This window comes from Stegodyphus dumicola, chromosome 5 (assembly GCF_044657685.1).
Source record: "Stegodyphus dumicola isolate Sdum_Otavi_A_Nest chromosome 5, ASM4465768v1".
Classification (NCBI taxonomy): domain Eukaryota; kingdom Metazoa; phylum Arthropoda; class Arachnida; order Araneae; family Eresidae; genus Stegodyphus; species Stegodyphus dumicola.
The window spans coordinates 221335411-221357362 of record NC_140772.1 but is presented as its reverse complement, the minus strand read 5'-3'; the positions used below and the strand labels follow the sequence as shown (position 1 = coordinate 221357362).

The 21952-nt window shown below is 32.0% G+C and overlaps 1 protein-coding gene across 4 annotated transcripts in view; it reads left to right on the top strand.

Moving 5' to 3' along the window:
• LOC118199998 (P-selectin-like) overlaps nucleotides 1-21952 on the top strand; it is a 73443-nt gene that overhangs the window by 26907 nt on the left and 24584 nt on the right. For all 4 annotated transcript variants that reach the window (XM_035371905.2, XM_035371903.2, XM_035371902.2 and 1 more), the window contains 6 exons: nucleotides 527-697; nucleotides 3901-4098; nucleotides 11124-11309; nucleotides 13185-13364; nucleotides 13675-13854; nucleotides 15007-15195. In XM_035371905.2, the coding sequence (XP_035227796.1) occupies nucleotides 527-697; nucleotides 3901-4098; nucleotides 11124-11309; nucleotides 13185-13364; nucleotides 13675-13854; nucleotides 15007-15195 (1104 nt within the window). The remainder of the gene's footprint in view (nucleotides 1-526; nucleotides 698-3900; nucleotides 4099-11123; nucleotides 11310-13184; nucleotides 13365-13674; nucleotides 13855-15006; nucleotides 15196-21952) is intronic.

Sequence of the window (21952 nt, the reverse complement as noted above, 5' to 3'; positions counted from 1 at the left end):
ACTCCTCGCGGATCAGGGCCATCAGTTGGGTGCGGTTCTTCCGAATTTCTTTGGACAGCACTCGTCGGTCTCTATCTCCCAGTTTCGTTGGTCTGCCGACTCGGGGCACATTCCGACAATAACCGCTCACCTTCCACTTCTTAATCACATAGGCCACTGTCGATTTTGGGTACTTCAGACAGCTAGATATGTCCCTTAATGATCGGCCACATTTGTGATACCCGATAATTATACCTTTCTCGTAATCAAAGAGCTCCGAACTGCGAGGCATCTTGCATGCGACCAAAGCCGATGCTGTGTCCTACACGATATATTCCGGTGGAGTCAGTGACGTACCTTAGGACTGCAGATATCGTCATTTGCATATGTGTCCAAATACTTATTGGTAGTCAGTGTATTAGTAGTATTGTTATTTCGAATTTGCAGTCACATTTCTTTTGACTTTTGCTTTTCCTGCAACAATAAAGCATATAAAAGTTAAAGCCATTTTAAAAGTATGAAAATAAAGAAATTTTATTATTCGTAGCTGCCATTTGCGAAAGTATTGTCATTCACAATGGGTATGTGCGCTGTGCTGCAGAAGGGGGACTGACGGTGTGCAGAGTGACTTGTGACAATGCGTATATGTTAGTAGGGTCCTCCATAGTCACTTGTTCACCATCTGGAGACTGGAGTGATCAGATACCGACCTGCCGCCGTAAGTCATTTTACCTTTATAATAACTGACACGGATAACAGGTAAAGAGAGATAGAGAAAGTATAGAACTGCTCTCTTCCTCTGTTAAATTAATTTCATGTATTTATTAGGGAATCCTGCTATTCAAATTTATTATACTCATATCATCATTGCATCACTAGCAATAATAATTAATTAATAATTATTAATGACGGAATAACTGGAAATATATAATCTTAAATCAATTTACTGAGACTTTTTAAGTCATTTAAAATTCTGAACGGAAAGTTGTAGGATTTCGATACGTAGCTTTTGGTTTAAAGGGTAGGTTAAAAATTATTTTTGCGGAAAGTAGTTTCATATTTAATAGCAAACGGTATAGGTATAGTATTTGCTATTTTGTTTAAATATTATATGATAGAATGCTTACTAATAATTTTTTATATATGTTGGTATTCAATATGCTTTATATGTAAAAATATTACTATTTAATAGTTTATTGAAGAAACAATTCATTTTAAAAAATTAGATAATTAATCAATAATAAATACTGAATCATTTAGCACAGAGAATTAAGTAGGTAATAATACTAGATAAATGTCTAAAAGATGAAAAAAAAAAAAAAAAAAAATTTTTTTGCAACCGTCTTATGCTAACGTTGTGACTTAATTTAAAATTACGAAATTTCTTAATTCCGACACTGGCTGAAATACCTACAGAGTTTGATTAGACTACATAAGAAACATGTAGTTAGCTATTAAGCAAATAAAAATCCCAAAAGATATAATATATGAATTTTAGTTTTAAATTTTACTTGAACAATAAATTATACTTTGAGTATATAGCAAATCTTATATTTTGTATTTCTTATTTCTGACAGTAGATGGCAGCACTAGATGAATGCGGATAGATGCCTTTTTCCGTTATTTTGTACATCTTCTCTCATATTTATTATAATTCATTATAATTTTGAATATATGCAGATGAATTTCCTATAATCATCAAAGTTTGAACACTTCGTGCCGTAATCAAATGTCATAATCCATACCTAATAAACGACAATTCATAAAAAGCCATTTCTTCTCATGCCACTACCCGGATGTAACGCCATTAATACTTTGGAACACCTGTTAACACTTTTTTTCCACATTGTAAATGAGTTGTAACAGTTAAGTATGTCCCATTTTAATAATTTCTGCCAGCGTGTTAAATACGTCATTCTTAATGCACAAATTTCACGTTATTCATGCCACTCGGAAAAAATCGTCAATGTCAAAATGACATGAAGAAAATTTTATGAATTCTATTTGTATTACACTGGGATCACATACCAAGTTAAACTACTCGTTTAGTTAAGTTAGATTTAAGATCCATTCGAAGTCATATTATTTATACTCTCCTACTCTCGATACTGAAAAAAAAAAAATTTGTGAAATTTATTAAGGTATTTTCAGAACATCATGGGATCGGAGTTGATTAGTGATATCTCGTTGTACGCCATTGATTCGTTCCAAATCCTTGGCCATATTCCAGACTGAACATATACCAAAAATACTTTTCCAATAGGGGTAAAGGGATGATAATGAATGCATTCTTAAAAAGAAATTCTGTTGGTATCATTATAAAACACATTCTTTAACGCTAAAATTCAAATGCGGAGGGGGGCATATATACAAGGTACAAGTGAAGCATTCTACACAGAGCTTAATTTTTAGAGTTAGATGAGACGTAGCCGTATGGAAAACTCTCAGGAAGGAAACAATAAGTAAATAAAATAACTAAAAACTAAAATAATTGAATAATTAAATTAAAAGAAATGCAAAGAGATGAATGGAAATTTGATAAACTATTAAATAATAAATTATTAATACATTATTAAAAATTATTAATATATTATTAAAATATTATTAAAAATAATAAATTATTAAATTATTTATAAATAGTTAAAGAACAGGTAAATTATTAAACTTCGTGCTTTTTTTTAGCTCCAACCTTCGCATTTTTTTTAGCTTTTTTTTAGAGTAAAATTTCACTTAGAAGTTAAGAAGTACTTCAGCCAATATCCGTTTGAATTTAAGCCCTGATTATACATTAATGTACAATTTGAAGGGATGATAGATACAAAATTTATTCTTTTTTTTTAGCACGCCAATGAAGAATGATAAAAAGATTAAAGCGGTATCAAATAAGAGTACTGAGAATTCTAGAAATAATATCAGGATATGGCAGAAATTTTAACGGAAAAGTGTTGCTTTGAAAATAGGGGCAGAAGAATCCAAGACTTTCCGATCGCGATGCCCTGCCATCTTTATTATTATTATTATTATTATTATTATTATTATTATTATTATTATTATTATTAAACTTGCTTGATTCCTTCTTTCACAATTTGAAAATTAGGCTCAATCCAAATCAAATTCGTAGATATTTTCTGATTAAATTTTTAAATTTGTATTTTTTAGTAACTTTTCATAAATTTTTCCAAAAAATTTTTGAATTATGATTTACCACCACCTTAAATTAACCTAACCATTTTCTAGGCACATCTGCAAAAAAAATTAGGATTTTTTTATTCAAAATGTCTAAAGATATACGTGAATTTACATATTGCCGAGTTTTTAAATTTGTTATAAGTAATAATAACCCCGATTGTGCTTTACGCGCTTTGTTAAAATTATGTGAAAGAACGAATGATTTACCTCTTTTCCGCTCGTGCGCAATGGAAAAAAGGGAAAGGAAAATAGGTTGTTATAAATTAAAAATGTTACCAAGTGAATGATTCTTGATGCAAATTGAAAAATGTGCGCAAAGATAAATTTTTTAATTTCTCTGCAAGTTTCTCCCCAATTCTCCCAATTTACAGAATTCAATATTTGGATATAATTTGAGTCATAGAATCGAAGTGTAGAAAAGAACTCAACATGCTATTTCAGAAAAAGTCCGATTTTGTGTCAGAATATCTATGTTAGAAAAATGCTATATATAAATCTAATGTATATCGTGAATCGTGCTTTCGAGACATGAAAAACACCAGTTAAATTTCGCCGTCCCCCCCTCCGCCATTTCTATCAGCCAGAACTATCCCATTTGTGTGTGTGTGTGTGTGCTGAGTGTGCCATTAAATACATCATTTCTAAATACAACTCATAAACACATTTTGACGATGAAGAAAATCACGTTGTTGTAACTAAGATTTCATCTTATTCTTTTGTATGCCAATTTAGGTACCGGGAATCAAGTAGCAAATATATGTCCAACTTTGGTTGCTCCCGACGGTGGAAGGTTAGTAGGAAGCTGTACTGCTGCTTCTGTTGGAGATACTTGTCAGTTAGTATGCATCAGCGGCTTCAGGCCAACAGATACCCGTGTTTTGATCTGCCAGGCGAATGGAGTATGGTCAAATGACTTGCCTCAGTGTATTGGTAAGTATTCACGAAGAAAGAACTAATTTCAAGACATGGATTTTCGCAATATGTCCGAAATGAGACTGAATGAACTACATTATGGAAAAAGCACAATGAATTATTTATTGTAATTAATTTCTCTAAATTATTGGAGTACATTCTCTCCGAAAATCTTCATAAGAAGAACTGGGAGTTACGTAAATGATATTAAAATATTTCAAGCAGCCGATTTAATTAAAGACACGCAACCTTAATTACTATTTATTACTTTACCAAATTACTCGTTGATGGACATATTTGCAAGAATTGGGAAATTATAATTCAAATTTGGGATAAGGAAAGAATTTTCTAATATATAATTTTAATCAAGATATTGAAGGCCATACATATTTTAACAGAATTAATAAAGAACTGAAAAGAGCATTTCAAAATGTTCTTGCGAGCACAAACTTCTGTTGTATCGTATTGAAGGAATGAAATGCCCTATTACTTTGTAAGGTATATTTTATCTTTACAACAGCTCTTTCAATTTGGAAAAACCATTTCTATCAGTTCTTGTTTCCACTTACAACGCCCAACCAGAATGAATTTTTAGAATCGCGTTGAATGCAAATGAGTTAGAAGAAGTATTTAAGGAAGGTTCAACTTACTTCGTGAGAGAGTGGTAGGAATTTATAGTAGCGCGTGTTTGCCTTCGGGTTAGCCACGATTGAAGCTGTTACGCTCGGCCGTATTGTTAGGTGCCTTTTGTTATTCGCCAGCTAGTTTAAATTAAAGGCCAACTACGTTAGATACTTGTGTTTAGCTTTATCTAAGTCTCCTTTAGTTAGTTAGAGTTTAGCTTCTTATTTATGCTGAGTTAAAGCCCAAGTAGAGGCTTTGTTGTAAGCCCTAGGAAGGGGCCGACTGTTATTCTTATCGAGCGAAATCAAAGATATTTTAACCGATCTCGATTCTACATTTAAGTTGTTTGATGTCAGCGATGAGTCGCTACACAATTCACTAGGTTTCTCGACGTTCACCTTAAACAAAAAGAGCGAGGAACCCTTCAATTTTACTAATATTATGATGGCCTATTACCTACAGTTCTATTACTTTATCAATTTTCGTTGATGGACATTATTTCCAAAAAATGGGAAAATATAACATAATTTGGGGATAAAGATAGAATTTTGTAATGTATGATTTTAATCAAGATATTGAAGACGCAGGCATTTTAACAGAATTTAATCAAAAATTGGAAAGAGCATTTCTGAATGCTTTTGAGGGCATAAACATCTGTTGTATTGTATTGAAGAAATGAAATTAAATCAAGAACTAAAGCAAAGTCTATTATTTATTTCAGCACTTTTGAGTTAGCGATTAATTCGTTAACATTATTTTAAGATACACTCGCAGGAATATATTGTTTTTATAACATTGTAACTTTTCTGTCTTTAGGAAATGGATCAGTTACATATACGAAGAAAGAAAATAAGCCATTAGCAACCTAAATAACATTTATATGGAACTTTTATACCACAGCAATAAACTGTTCATAGAAAGAAATTTGTCACAAAATAACACGAATCAAGCTCATATGAAATATGCAGTTTATTACCGTTAAAGGAAACATGATTATTTATAAAATCAGACCGTATTAATGTTATAGAGTTTGAAGACCTATATTTATTAATTAACAGAATAAATTAATGGAATGCGGGAACATAAGCATTACCTTTAATATAAATTTGCTTGTACAGAGGCTGTTCACACATTTTTTAGACGAAGTATATTGTATTCACAAAACTAAATTACATAAAATTCTTATGTTTTAAATGTTCTATTTAACATCCCTTATTCTGAACTATCTTTCGACACCGCAATTTCCAGGATAATAATGCTCTTTGAAGTGGCAGAAGAATATTCTATCCCATTTCTCCCGAACAGCTTTCCAGAGTCCTGTTAGGGTTTGGGGACAACGTTTCGATAATGCAGTTTTTAAAAGTCCGAAACACAAAAATCCATAGGTGACACATCGGAGATTTAGTAGGAATATCAGTGAAGGGTATGACCTTGATACCAGTTTTTTGTTCCATTTCTTTTAGGAAATTTACAGTGGATTTTGATGTGTGACTGCTAGCTTTGTCCTTATGAAGTTTCACAGATTAATGGCACTGTGGGTAAAGCGATGGTATTACATTCAGAAAAATTGGCGATAAAATATGTTTCTGATAGTATCTGGAGTTAATCTTGACATTTTTTGCACTCTCTTTATTTTTAACTTGTCATTATAAGAAAAACCAGCAACATTTATGAATCCCTTAGAAAAACTTTCTTTCGATTCTTTGAACTATGTACTTAAATTTTTTTCTCCCCTTTTATGATAATAAATGGATCCTTTTCTGTTACAGTCATTTAAATACACCCATGCTTCATCTATTCTGACAATTGTTTTCCATTTTTCTTTAGATAAGTGTTTCTCATATAGAATTCTGCAGCGTGCCCTGCTTTGAGTGATATGCTTTGGAAGAAGACGATGCACATAGCGTTTTTTCGCTTTCTAAAGATTTAAATCAACGTTTATCATTTTTTTTACAGTGGACACCGAGCATTTTAATGATTTTGCAACTGTCCTTTGACTAGGGGGATTTTCTTTTAACATTAAACAACGTACCTTTGCAATAGTCGAAGATGTCCGTTTCTTCCTTGGATACTTGTTTGGAATTTTTGTCCCACTTGAGGCTCCAATTTGACGTTTGTTTCCTTTCTTGTTGATGATATTACCTATCGACGCTTTAGATATCACAAAACCATGACTCTCACATCGTTTTTGGATAATGGAGTATGCATATTTCTCTTCGGAAAGAGCATAAATGTAGCCTTCGAACCACTGCTTTGTTAAATTCGCCATTTTGAATAAAAACAAAACTTTCAAGCCACAGACGATAATTTTGACTAAAAAAAAAACATAGTACAATTGCAATTACTTCTTTTGCAGCAAACGATTTTTTATTACCGCTTACCAAAATCGGCTAAAAAATGTGCGAACAGCCTCTGTATAGTCGTAAAGCAGTTGGATCAATATTTCATCGCTGAAATTTAAGAAAAAAGAGCTTCGAAATTTCATTTAGAAATTCATTTGTCTAACGGACTTTAAAAAATCTTATTCTCATAGAATATTATTCTGCCGAAAGATTCTTGTCTAGAAACAAATTCTTAAATCTCTAGCAATTTTTGACTATGAAGCTTATCAATAGCTTCTTGAACAAGTACAGCAATACTGATTTTAGGAACTGCGAAATCTTAAGAACTTTTCAGAATCTAACAGGTTTTTACTCTAATAAATACACTTGGAAGTCTTTTCCAAACTCGCTTAGTAGTAAACATCTTGTTCTAATAATATTTACCTATCTGAAAAAGTGCTGAAGAAGCTTTTAATCTAGTGAAGAAAAATATTTTCGATAAAAATTAATAAAATGTGACAAAGCAATTTAAATAATGTGCTAATAATATTTCTTGTTACATTTATAATCACTTGAAATGGAAACTTCATAATTTATTTTGTCTTTCCTTCCATCATGCCGTCGTGGTGTAACGGTAGCGCGTATTAGAGAGGTACAGGTTTGAGAGGACATTGCACATTTTTTGTACGTCTCCTAAAAAAAAAAAAATTCTGATCATTCAATAACTTCTCTTAATGTAGATGATATATTTCATAACTATTGCTTTAGAAATTTCTCAATTAGCGTAAAAACTCACATTTTATTTTTAGTCATTACTCTAGATTAAAAATCCCACAAGATTTCTTACACGTCTTCCAAAGACACAAAGTGTATTAGTATAGTAAGAGAATAAAAGTGGGTATCCAGTTATTCAGTTGAAACTTCATATTTTGCATACACACCATCATGGACTGAAATCCTTTCTTACATATATACGATATTAATAAAGGCATAATAAATTTTAATGGTACATTCAAATCAGGACAGAAAACCCTTCCATGCGCCTCAGAAAAAGGCCTGTTAAGCCTGTTTGTTTCTCTTTAAACTACATTTCAGGAACTCATCATCTGGTGTTGGGTTAGTATTCAAATAAGTATGGTAACTATGCAATTACCTCGTACTGCAAAAGTTACGGATAATGTTTGAATGAAACATTCTGCGCTTTAATTATATAAAAAGCGTTCATAAAGACATAATAACTTTTTATAAACACATAAGGTCACACATTAGTAAACAACGACATATTCTCTTTTGAATAATCTCTGAAAAACGAAAGTCCTGTGAATTTAAACTGCTTCCCTCAAATTATTAAGCTCTGTTGATTGTGTATGTATGGAGAAGGGTCGACATTTTTCGCTAAGTACTATTACTACATAACTTTTACAATATCTGAAAGCAATTATTACATCACAGAGCTTAGATATGATGAAGCAGTAGCACTTCAAAATTAAACTTCTCGTCTTACATCTCATGAAGATTTATTGACATTGTTAGGAAGCCTTTTTCGTATACGTATTTTGTTTTTCTAATTCGAGATCTGAAGACCCCACATCATAAACAATCGAGACATTTGAAATGAAGAAACAATTTATTAACCCTTTGAAGGCGAAAACGCATGAGACAAACGGCCGAGACTGAGATGTTATTTTCTTCCCTCCCCCTAAGATATGCAGTAGAAGCTTCTCGTAAAAGGCTAAGGGAAGCTTCTTTGTTAGGAAGTAGAAAGAATGCCATATGATATGTTGACACCTGTGTGTGCGTTAATGGACGGGGAGGGGAGGAAACTGAAAGGGCGTGTAATGGACAAGGACGGACGATTCGGTATTTTAAGCATACAGGTTAGCGTACGCTTTAGTTTTCTAAAGGCTAATTATTATTGAAATAACCGCAATCGATGCCTTGATAAAAAAAAAAAAAAAAACGTTCTCTTTGGCAAAATGCTAAACCCTCAAGTAGTTTGACCTTGACCTCGTTAGACCGACTAAATTGCGAAAGAAATCGCGATTCTGTTAATTTTAGTAAAAATTTCATAAAATTTTCATTAAATATCCAAATCAATGGGTATTAGGCCCTTTTAAGGTGCAGATTGAATAACAATGGCTAGTGTTAGGTGACGAAAGCAAATATGAATTAAAAGAAAGGCATAGTTTTATTATATTTGCTTATTTCACCATTCGTTATTTTTTGGAAAGAATAAAACATCTAAAGTTAAAGAAACAAAATATTAAACATATATCTATCCAGCAAGTAACTACCAAGAAGAAAAATTCTCAAATTCAAGATAAATTTAAGAAGCTAAATTCATTTCAAAGACTCATTCAAGAAGATAAATTCATTTCAACGACTCATTTAAGAAGCTAAATTCATTTCAAAGACTCATTCAAGAAGCTAAATTCATTTCAAAGACTCATTCAAGAAGATAAATTGATTTCAAAGTTCGTGTTGATGAGGTTCTTCCAGTGTTGCTGGATTATGAAGAGGTCGCATACTGCAACAAATCAGTCAGATATTTCTTTGTCTTCTCTTACTAATTTTAACCTTCTAGAACTTTCAAAGAAGAGTAAAGAAATGAGAGAACAGATAGAATAGCCTCTAAAACTTTATTCTCAATTGAAAAACAAAATGTTACATGTTACTTTGCTTTTGTTATCCAGTCAGAGTTATATCCTCTTTCACAAAATATTTTAAAAAAAAAGTGTACTAGAAAGAACTTTTTAATGCCATTATCCTGAAGACTGAAAATGAAGAAACATAAAATGCAAAAGAGAAAACACGATGTGAAAATGTTTAACGCATTTTAACAGACCAGAATGCAGTGTTCATTTCTCAAAATAACATTTATTTTTTGGGAAAAAAAAAAAAAAAAAAAAAAAAAAAAAAAAAACAGTGTTGGAGTAAGAAAATATGTAACAATAAATAATTAGTAAAGCAGAAAACAATAAATTCTATAAAAGAAAAATTTGTTTAGCTCTTTTAATTTAAAACTCCTCCCACTGTTTATGTATCTTGTTAAAATATTCTATAATGTTGTAGGGTTTATATTTATTTTAACTAACATTTATCTTAAGTTTAAACTATCTTTCCTGTCAAGCCTTACTTTCCCCTGAAATTGCCAATGCCAAAGTATGTAAATTTTAGTAGAACGCGCAAGGATTCAAATTGTCAGCGGAAGTAATCTGAGTTAAATAGAAGGGAAACGAGTTCGAAAGTGTGCTTTCTTGCTTCACGAGCGTGGAGGTGGCTAGTTAGAAATTGAAGAACCACGCGTTTCGGCCTGTGTGCTTGCCTCGGCAGATTGTTAAATCGTTCAACGTAATATTCAGAAGTTTGCTGAATTATCAGCGGTATCTTAGAACGCGGTTAGGTTAGTTACGTTTAGAGAGCCTCGCAGTTAGTCACTTGTTATTATTCTTTTTTGAGTTTCTTATTTTTATTTTACCGCCGGGTCGGCGTAGTTTGTGAGCGTCAAGAGCACGCATCGGTAATTTCTAAAGTTGAATAAAAAGGGATTTAAACCCTTCTCAAGACTTTGTCTACTTTCCAGTTCTTAGCAGTCACCACTATTGTTGCGTGCAGGTTGGAAGCGCGCAACATTACAATGTTAAAGAGAAATACTTACAGTTACAAATTAGTTAGTTAATTATTATGACTAAAAAATCTCTTTTAACATCCCACCTTTAGATGGATGTTAAAATTATACACATGTCACTTCATTTTACTATAGTTTATGAGTGTATTGCTTTTATTTTGTCCTTTATAAAGATAAACTCCCTTTTTATAATTGGAAATTGGATGAAAGGAAGAATTTATAGCTTTTTTTTTTTTTTTTTTTTTTTTTTTTGTTATTAGCTTATATATAAATCTCCAGTAATTTTGACTTCAAATTAATTTAAGTCAAAAGCAAAAAATTATCTACAATGAGTACACTAAAAATTTAAACACTTAAATCAAATTTGAACCCCTTATTTGAGAATCAGCTTCTGGTTTTATTGTAGATGCTTGTTTTTTCGCGGATGTTTACGCGGTACTTTTAAATCAATCTTAGGTTTCTGTTTTCAGGTACAATATCAGGGTGCCCTGCTATTACTGTGGATCAAGGTATTGTATCAGAAACATGCAGTACTGGAACTACAGGGCAAATCTGCACCATCACGTGCCAGTCTGGATACACTCTTACTGGAGGAAGTGGAACCTTAGTTTGCCAAGCTAATGGTCAATGGTCAGGCACACTTCCTATATGTACAGGTAGATTATCATTATCTCTTCTTTGTATTTGTTATTTTAAATATTTATGAATAGCATTCTTCCAAAATTTGTACTCGCTATAAGTATCATGAAGACACAGGGTCACACTTCATGTGACGCGTATTAACTTGTTCAAGAATTGGAGCGCCGTATAGTTTACTTTTGCTCCGGATGGCAGACAAGCAAAAAAGCGTTATATACCTAAAGCATTATAATAAAATTAATGTTTGTTTTTCATCGAAGTAAAATCTACAGTTTTATTCGAGCTTTGCAAAATTTTGCGCAATTTACTTTGAACCAAAATAAGAAAAACTTGTCTACTTGAGATTTCGAAGAAACTACCCCTCCCCATCTCCCTAAATGAAAACTTTTCACTCTGCGAAAAGTCCGGGTAATGCCGGGTACTTTAGCTAATACAGTCTTCTTTAGCTAATAAAGTCATAAACATTTCTTAGTCTCATTGGCTTTTCAATCTTTATAAAATCTCTGCAAATACTGATATCATATCTAAAGTCTGCTTTTAAATTTAGGAATTTATACAATTTCTCTGAAAATTGCTGAATTCTAACAGTCCCTTTAAATATTGTTTACTGAACTTTTTTTTTCTCTATAATGGTGTCTTATCCTGATTTTTTACTAACCAAAATAGTAATCATAAATAATAATTCCATTTTAAAACACAGGTTTTACTGCACATTGTAATATTAAATTTCTTTCTTTTTGATGATTTGGAAAAGTTTTTTTAATTTTAAAGGAATTATTTTATGAAAACATTTACTCAATTTCATTTCTCACTTCGTCTTTATAACTGTTCTTGATATTCACTTATTTGGCTCTTCAAACCTTTCATGGATTTACCTGACAGAAGTAATGAAAATTAAATGTTTTTATATGTCTGTGTTAAAAATTTGCTTCGTAACTTTTAAAAGTTCATTGTAATCAAACTACCATGCTAATACTTCATTGTATGATGTAAACTATGAACGGTGAATACCTAAGCACTGCACGTTTCTGTTACGGGCTATTCCGATTATAATTAGTCTATTCTTAGGAATATGTATTGTACCACTATTTTACTTTAATTCATCTCAATTACGATAGTAAATATACGGTGTTAAGCAGCATTACTCATTCCGATCATATAATACACTCATCGTGTCAAAGTGTGTATGACATCTTTATTCATTTTAACTTAACCCTTTCTGGCACGCTACCTTTTAAAGTCGGAGTTTTGATTAAAAAAAAAAAAATAGGTTGGCAGTCTAATTAGGCCTAGAGGAATACACAAGTAACATTTTGTGAAGATAGCACTTATCGTTTTAATTCTGTGGGTGTGCCCAAAGTGGCACACTGATTGAATAGAGCTTCGAAAAGAGTGCTTAAACGCGCATTTTTGTCAATGAACTGATCGATGAGATGCGGAGAAACAAAGAATACGGACTCTCAGTTGTCCTAGATTATCGGTGAACCCGGTCTAGGCACACCTAGGGTTCACCTTTTGATTTTAGGCAAGATTTCAAAGTAAAAACTTGAAACTACTATAGAATAAGAATATTAGCATACAGCCCAAAAAATAACATAGAAATTTATTTTCAAACAATTCCTTTTATACCCTAAAAAAATCTGTAGAATTTCTTTGAAAAATGAGGGTCTTAGAAAACTAAATATGGCTAAAATATATGAACTGGTTTGTGTTGAACTGCCATCTATAAATAAAGAAGGTTCAGAGTAACCTATACCTACAAATCTTTTTTCATTCAATTTTTCTGTGCGTACAGAAGGAAATTTTTAGGTGTGTCCAGACCGGATACGCTGTGCCGCAAAGGGTTAAAACAAAATGTGTCTCACAAGTAAATTTATAGAGATTATTTTCAGCTGTCTCCTGCCCTACTCTTCTCGCACCTGCATCCGGCAGCATATCAGGCACGTGTAACCCAGGAGCTAGTGGACAGACATGCTACTTCTACTGCGATGCCGGATACCGTCTAGTAGGACAATCCAGTCTTGTCTGCGGAAGCGATGGTAGATGGTCTGGTCGTCCACCTTATTGCATGGGTGAGTTTCTTACACTTCAATATTTTAGCATTTTCAGATGCATGGGTTTTTAAAATCGTAAAGTAGTGCACAGCACAATTTTTTTTTTAACATTTTGTATTTCGTAATAATGTGTACTAGTCGACCAAAACATTAAAACTTCTGCATTAAACTTCAGAAGCCAAAACATTAAACTTAAGTAGAGAAAGATATGCATAGTATTTGAAACGGAGATTTTAATTCAATGTGTTGCTTTCACTTCAAAATCGAATTCAAAACTGCCTTTCCATACAAATATTGCACCAGCAATTTAATTTCGCTGCATTTTCAGCTGCTTCCTGTCCTGCGCTATACAGACCAGAGAATGGAGCTCTGTCAGGTTCGTGTACAGATGCCACAATGGGATCAATATGCAGCTTTTCTTGTCAAGCTGGGTACACTTTGAATGGGCCATCCACTTTATACTGCCAAGATGGAGGAGTGTGGTCTGGCACCGCCCCCAGTTGCGTCAGTAAGTATTTTGTCTTTCACATATATAACATTTGGTACATAATAATATTCTAACTTCGATTCCAGCCACAATGATCTTAGATTTTTCAATTTTTTAAAAAATTTTTTTGTAAACTGTACCTATATAGGATACAGAAATAAGAATAAGTAGGTAATTTTTGTGCCAAAGTATGCCAAAGTACTACGTCTAGTAACTGTCTAATTAATGTAATTGCAGAGTGGAAAAGTGCTGCCCGTGTGAAGCCTGCTATTAGTAAATTGGGTCACTCACATAAGTTTATAAGGTATTTTCTCCTTCCTTCCAGTACGCCTTCGTGGTGTAACGGTAGCCCACTTGGCGCGCATTCGAGAAGTGGAGGTGCGAGTCCCGGCGAGGGCATTGCTCATTTTTCAAGCCCCCTCCTTCAAATAACCTAATGACTCTACAAGGTTAGTCATGGGTATTCGTTTCGGAATTTTTCTGCATCCATTCTACCTTTTGATGTTCGAAGAAGAATATCTGAACATGCTTTTCTATTTCGAAAACTTACCTTGTATCACTCAAAAGAAATGTCCAGTAGAAATTCCACTGTTAATCACTGTTCTTCATAAACGGAAGCAACTTCAAATACAGAAACAAACTGGTATAGCAAACAAGTATATATTTTTTGATTCATGTAATGTAATTTCATACTAACTACATATATGTAATATACCCAGTTGTATCTCTGTAAGTAATACCAAATTATAAATATATATTTTTAATTTGCTCATGCTTCTGTTTTCATTTAATATCAACCGCACTTTAAAAATAAATTTACATCAAATAAGAAAGATTCATAGTTAAATCAATTTTGAGTACGGATATCTAAACAAAAGAATTTTTAGAATTGCAACATTTTGCTTTTGAGCTCATTAAACAAGTCTTAAAAAAGCTGTATTCGCGTTTTAAAACCTTAATGGGCCTCATTAGTCTTAGAGAAAAACTGAGCAATAACACATCCCTGTAAGAAATATTATTAACTTAAACAAGACCATAATGCCCATTCCCTTTATGTTTGAAACAAATCTATGAACGGTACATGGAATGTTAATTTTTATAGCGAATAGTTGAACTCTGCATTTAATGATGTACAAAATAATACTAAAACTTCTTCCACTCTGTCTATTTTAGGAGAAGCAGCAAGGAGTTGTGAAAGTTTGAATATCCCAAGCAATGGTTTCTACTTGGGAACATGCGCTCCCGGCCAAGTTGGACAGACATGCGTCTTCAGTTGTGAAAGCGGATATGAGTTGAGGGGCCAACGAACATTAACATGCGGGTCAAATGGACAGTGGTCCAGTGAACCACCTCGTTGTGAAAGTAAGATACAGGAAATCGTTACTTATCTAACAGCAATATTTAAGACAAATTACTATTTTGAGTCATTAAAAGGAATGTGTACATGGCTTAAATAAAAACATTTTCATTTTTTAATACAATAAGACTGTCCGAAAAAATACATTTAACGTCTGTAGCAAAGACATGATTCACATTTGAGGACAAGCATTTCCCAAACGACTATATACGTTTATGTCATTTCCTAATGCGTAATTCTTACTCGAGATTCTTATACATTGATAAGATATGAAAGATAAAATGTTGTAAATTTATTGACATTCATGATGTATTTGCGAACATAGGAAGAAATAGTAGGACTTTATTAAAAATGATATATGAGAAATATAGATGCGGACATAGAAATAAAAATAAATGCGTTATGAGACGTATTTCTGATTATAGTTGTATTTGTTTGTCATAGATGGCAGCACTGCGTATTGAATACCTCTGACATTTAAATTCTATATATAGCAGAGAGGTCTTTGGCTTAAGTTGTCGATCTACGATCACATTCAGTTCGAGAAAATATAAGATGTTATCAAACCGAAAATTAAAGTCAAAAACCGAATTTAATTATGTAGCTGTAAATTATAGGCGAAAAACGGCTTATAATTTTTCACTACCATTTACAGCTTTAAAATTGCCTGTCGACTGACATCATTATTTTTTCAATATCTTAAAAATGAATATAACCTGAATCAAAATTGCAATTTTTTTTAGTTTCTCACTCAAATAACTCTTTTCTTTTAATATGGATACTGGTTACCTCGAATGCTTCGTAGGAGCTAAAATTTTAAAATATAAATTTATATGTTTCGTAATAATTAAAATCACTGTAAGATATTCTACACTTTATTTTCTAAAATTCCTTCTATTTATATAAAGAAAATAAGTATCGAAAAATATATCATCACAAAGTCTAGAATCATTAGTATAGCTTATTCTATGTCATTAGCATGTGACGGTTTATTAATGGTATGCTAGGATATCGCTTTAGCCTATCTTAAGCCTTAAGACAGGCTAAAACAGACATGATTAAGTCTTAAGACAGACATTGTTTCAAACTGTCTTGCTTACTGAAATTAGTCATAATTACATAACTATTTTAGTATACCTATAAATTTACTTACAACTTTTTTTATCCCCTAACTGCCTTGTGGCGCGAAAAAATTTCTCTTTTACCCATGTAAAAAAGTAAACTTTTTTCTTTTGAATTTCAGTTATAATTTTCGGTACTTTTCCGTTCTGCCGGCGCAAACGATAAAGTCGCCAATAATGGTACAACTGACGCCAAACGGAATATCTTCGCTGGTAACCTTTTACGCTTCATTTTCAAAACAAGTCGCAGCCATTTCTTATCAGATTGATTTTTTCTTTCAATATCGGCATACAATTATATAGAATTTTTACAAGATAGTTAAATTTTATGCCCTAAGACCATTCGCGGTAATTAAGTCAATTAGGATGCAATCACACCGCTCACCGGAAGGTGAAAATATAGGCAAAATCAAGGGTTAAATTCATCCATTCTAATGAGAATGCACTAGCGAAGTAAAGCACTGCAGTTTTACATAATTTTTGAGTAAGCTATTCGTAGGAATTGAAATAATTCTTGCATTTAGACTATTATTCCAAATTAAGATTTAACTTGAAATTAATGTAGATAATTATTGAGAGAATTAGATTTTTGCAGCGTAGTTTACGTGAGATGAGATCACTTGGGGTCACGTGATAAGAACCGGCGAGAACCATGAAAGCATAGTAAATTCTTAAATTAATGTCTTTTTACAAATTTATTGGCTTTTTACAAAATTTTAAACCATATTAAAATCAAACCATATCAAAATAAAAAATTTTTAGATCTGACATTTGTTAACATTTTTTATGTGTATAGTGTATGCTGTCGCCAACAAAGTCTGCTTGGCGAGATATGCACCAGCGAAACGGAAAAGTACCTAATTTTCTTTGCCTTTTTTATAAGAAAAATCTATCAACTACTACAAAATACTACAAAATACAGTTCACAAAAAAAGGTTTGAACATGAGCAGAATTGTTTAAAATTTTGTGATAAGGTTTGGATAAATTTCAAATCGAGATTTTAAGGTGGTTGAAAGCTTTTACATTTACAACTTGGCGTTCCTGTCACGTGCTAGAAGCCCTGTAGTACAGCGTAAGTGAAATCTACGATAAAACATTTCTCAAAAATCTTCAATAAAGTTTTCTTCCCTTTTCAACTTTAACAATCAATTCACCTCTTCCCATTCATCTCCTCACACTCTTTTTCTGTTAAAAATAACACAAATTTGACTAATTTATAATTTGATCCGAATATTACAAATGAAGAACATTGCAAAATCATGCTGTTGAACTGCAGCTGCTATTGGAATTTATTGAATAAACTTTAGTGCTGTATGATCATCTCGCTGTAATTTGAATTAATAGTTGTAATCGTTTGGGTTTAAAGATCTCGTTCTTTTGTAATTGATGTTCATTTTGATTAAAATAGTTGAGCTTCAGATGGGAAGTTTCAAAAGTGTCATTTCTTTCCTGAATTTAAAGTATTTGTGCTGTAATTTATTATTATTAGGTTGTTAGCAAAAGTCTGCAGATATAGAAGCATTTTAGTTTACATTAAAGATTCGTTAGCTCCCATTTATGTGAACGAATTTTAGCTGATCAATTTGCATACCTAAGCCTGGCATTCAACTAATAGTTCTTGATAAAGTAAAGCTGATATTTACCTACTAGTTCTTGTATAGATTCAAAGTTTCATCTTACGTTTGGCGCATTGTAACCTTAAAGGTTATGCGCCATGAAACTCACAAACTCTCCTACTAATTCTTCAAGGTTGCGCCAGGACTATGAAACATTGTTCTTGTGTTCTTGAACGTTCAGCACTAAATACGTAGTATGCCCGGAATTAAACTACTTGATTGTAAAAATCCAAACCAAGGTTATCTGACTATGAGAAAGTTCTGTAAAAGTCCTCTATAGAGGAAAGAACTACTGCCCATTTAAGTCTGAAAACTGGTAATTCGGTCCGGGGTTCGAATCCATGGAGGTAGGAAGTTAGATGGAGTGGTCCTAAACCGGTTTCCCCCATACCCTGCTTTGAAGCACTGGCGATCCCTTCGTTGGTGACCAAAACATTGGGCAATTTACCATTAAGTTCAAGGGGTTTTCACACGATCGCATGTAAATATTTTGTAATTACGTCGTAAATATTCATATAAATGTATATGTTTTCTTTTTCTATAATACTTCAAAGTCCTAAGTATATGAAAAGAATACATTTTTAAACAACATTTCATTCAGAACGGAATTAAACGCTATACTTTTCACAGAACAATTTGCCCAGAATGGTTTAATTTGAATGAAATATTTTCACAAGTTTTCGTTAATTATACTAGAAAGAAATTTTAAGGTAATTCAATTTTATTCGGTTAAGGATTGTAAAAATTAAGATCAAAGTTTATTGTATTATTACTAAAATTATGCATTATTCTTTTCTATTTACAGAGCTTCTTCCTAAAATACTTTCTCACACATGACATGATTTTTTAGCTTCTGAGGCATCTTTTAAATCGAAAAATATAAGTAAATTTATAATTAATGCTCCATTCAGTCCATTTCAAATTCGAGCATCTTTTATTTTAATAGCGAAATACTTTAAATAGTACTTAACTTTCTCTGAATATTTCTGAAAGGGAATAAAATAAGGATTATTTTTTAAATATTATTTAAAACTTGTAACTAAGTTATTATAAAATGTAAGGGAATAATTCTTTTAATTATACTTATTAGATTTTTCTTGCTCTTAATTTCAACAATACATATTCCAAAACTCCTCTTTATTTCTTTCTTAAGTACGCATCTCATAGAAATTGCTTTACAATACCTTTTAACAGATTGCTTTCCAGTACGAACAATTCTTGCTTAAATAGTTTTATAATGTATTTGTCAACAGGATATCAATTTATGTTTACAATTCAATTTTAAGGTTTATTATATATTTAGATAATATTTATAATCATTATAAATTTAGATACATTTAATAATTAGATTTCTTCACAGTAACTTTCACAGTTGTTTATGAATGAATAAATCCTTTATAAATAATTTAATAAATATTTACGTATTTTGTTAAAGGCTTTTTGCAAGCACGTGCATAAATACCCATACATATTTCATATGTTTCATTTCCGGCATGTGGAAATCTTTAATTTCTGTGCATTCACTATATTTTTCGAGAAAAGTAATTCACATTCCTTTTAAAAAGTACATTTCACAATAATATGTGGATGTGAAAAAAATTATTTTATTTAAAACATTTTGGCGTTTCGAACATAAAATAAAAGTAGCGAATACTCTATCAAGGGTATCGAAAGATGTATACAATTTTAAAGGTGAGGTATTTTTCATTCTTTAAGCATAATTTTTTGGCTAAAATCTATATTTTTGTGGTTCAACAGCTTAGAATTTTATAAAACAAATTCATAATCAAAATTGCTGTTGTTAGTTATCGAAAAATATCCAAGATGTGATTTTGCGTAAATGTCATTAAACTATGCAAATTGCTATTTATTATTATTATTCATCCCACTAGGAATGTTTCTTTTATGCGGACGTGTCCCATTTTTCGATTTGTATGGAACTGTCGTGTGTCGAAATATTATCAGACCGCTGTCAAGCGAGATTTGAATGTAAACAAAAAACACCCCATCTGATGACCAAAGCTTCGGAGCAGTGCTTCACTTCTAATGCCGGTTTGGCCACTCCTTCCTTTCTTACCTCCATGTTCGAAATCCGGGGAACGGGCTAGCTGCATGGGCGTTTTCGTGATTTTCCCCATGTGTAACGTATGTACGAGCCATATTTCCTGAGAAAGTCCACCACGAAACAGATAGCCCTTAAGAGCTTTGCCACAACTAGATATACCAAATCGAATCAGTCCATCTAAGTCGCATGCAAAGCAAGGCACTTGAATTCAGATTCCTTCTAGGCCTTCTTTTAAGAATCTTGGAGCCTAACTTTACTTGATTTTGGAAAAAACAAAAAGCAAGATTATGATAACTTTGCATAATATACTGGTGATTAGATTTCGAAATTAACCAAGTTTTATTTACTTAGAGGTTAACCAGAAACTGATAGTGACGGAAATCTGATTCCGTACTGTAGCAAAATTACTACACGTCATCATAACAAAATCTTAAGTTTGAATGGGAAATATCAGATGCTTATTTGCTAAGATATTAGGGATTCACCAATAAAATGAATTATTAAAAAAATCAGTTATAGACTAATTACTTCCTTGTAAAAAGTAAAGGAAGTATTAGAATCGCGGAAAATTTCGGATATCATATTTCCACGAAAATATTCACTTTGACTGCTCTCGAATCCATTTTAACGATGTTTTAACATGGCATCTATACGTACGGATAGAATAAAAGACTCCTTTTTCCTAAACAGTGTATGAAATAGATATAAAAGGAATTCAGAAGAGATTTTTTGCGACATCTGTACATACGTATACAAATACGTATATCTGTACGTACATTTGTACTTACGTATACAAATACGTATTTCACACGTATGTATCTATCAAAAACAAGTAGCCTCAGAAAGTTGAAACTTTGTATATGAGATTACTATAACATGTAGTTGTGAACTTTCCTTACATGCCGCAACAAACATAATTAAATACACATATCCACTTTGTTATACTGATCGGCGAGCTCATTTTTTTTTTATTCTTATATGTCGGTATTTGTAGTTTTTTGCTTTAAAAGTGATTTAATTACCTTTTTTTTTGCTCTGGTTAAGGATTTTTATGTCTTTACTTAATCTTCAAGCATTAGTTGTAATATTACGAACAATTTAAAAGATGTTTAAGTAGAGCTAAGTCTAACGTAGCCGCCCTTTTATATTTGAAACTGTTAGTAGAATAGTGAATTAATTCAGTTTGTGCACCAACCTCAGTATGTTTTTGCCGAGTGGGACAAAAAGTAAACTTTCAGTTTTGTGCACCGAAAAAATCTGCCTTCTTCCCGCTGACAGAATCGCTTGTTTTTGCGTAGAAACTCTAGTTTTAATTGTAATTTTTTTTTAATGTTTTTAACTGTATTTGGTACTTTATGGCTTGCCACGAAGTGAGGAATGAATTAATCGAATGAGAATTATATCTCTAATGAAATTCGAGGAAGTAAATTTAAATGAAATGCAGGAAAAATGTATAAAACTTAATAGGCCGTACAGGGAAGTCATGCAGTGTCCACGTGAGATTTTTATAATTCTAGTAAATATTGGTGACAAAAAATGACAAAATATGATACATATTTTTAGTTTGTTATATTAATTTCTAAACTCTTGACCTGCGCGTATTCCAGAGGACCTCTGGAATACACGCCCAGCGTGCAGACCACCACACCACGAAGACATGACAAGAGGGCGACAGAAATGCCTTATAATGGTTTTACAAAATGTACTTTAAGTAATTATTTATTAAACTATAATATATTTACTATAAAAGGTAATTGTTATTGCAATAACAGATGCTAGTTGTTATTTAATAATGAAATTTTAAGTTTTAAAAAAGTTTCAGTTTGAAAAACGGAAGAATGGAAGTTTATGATAGTTTTAAAAGATTTAAATGGATTATTTTCCACGTCGCTCCCTTTTATATATTTATTTATTTTAATTAAAATATCTAAATCTTCTGCAATACCGTAAACGGGAAAA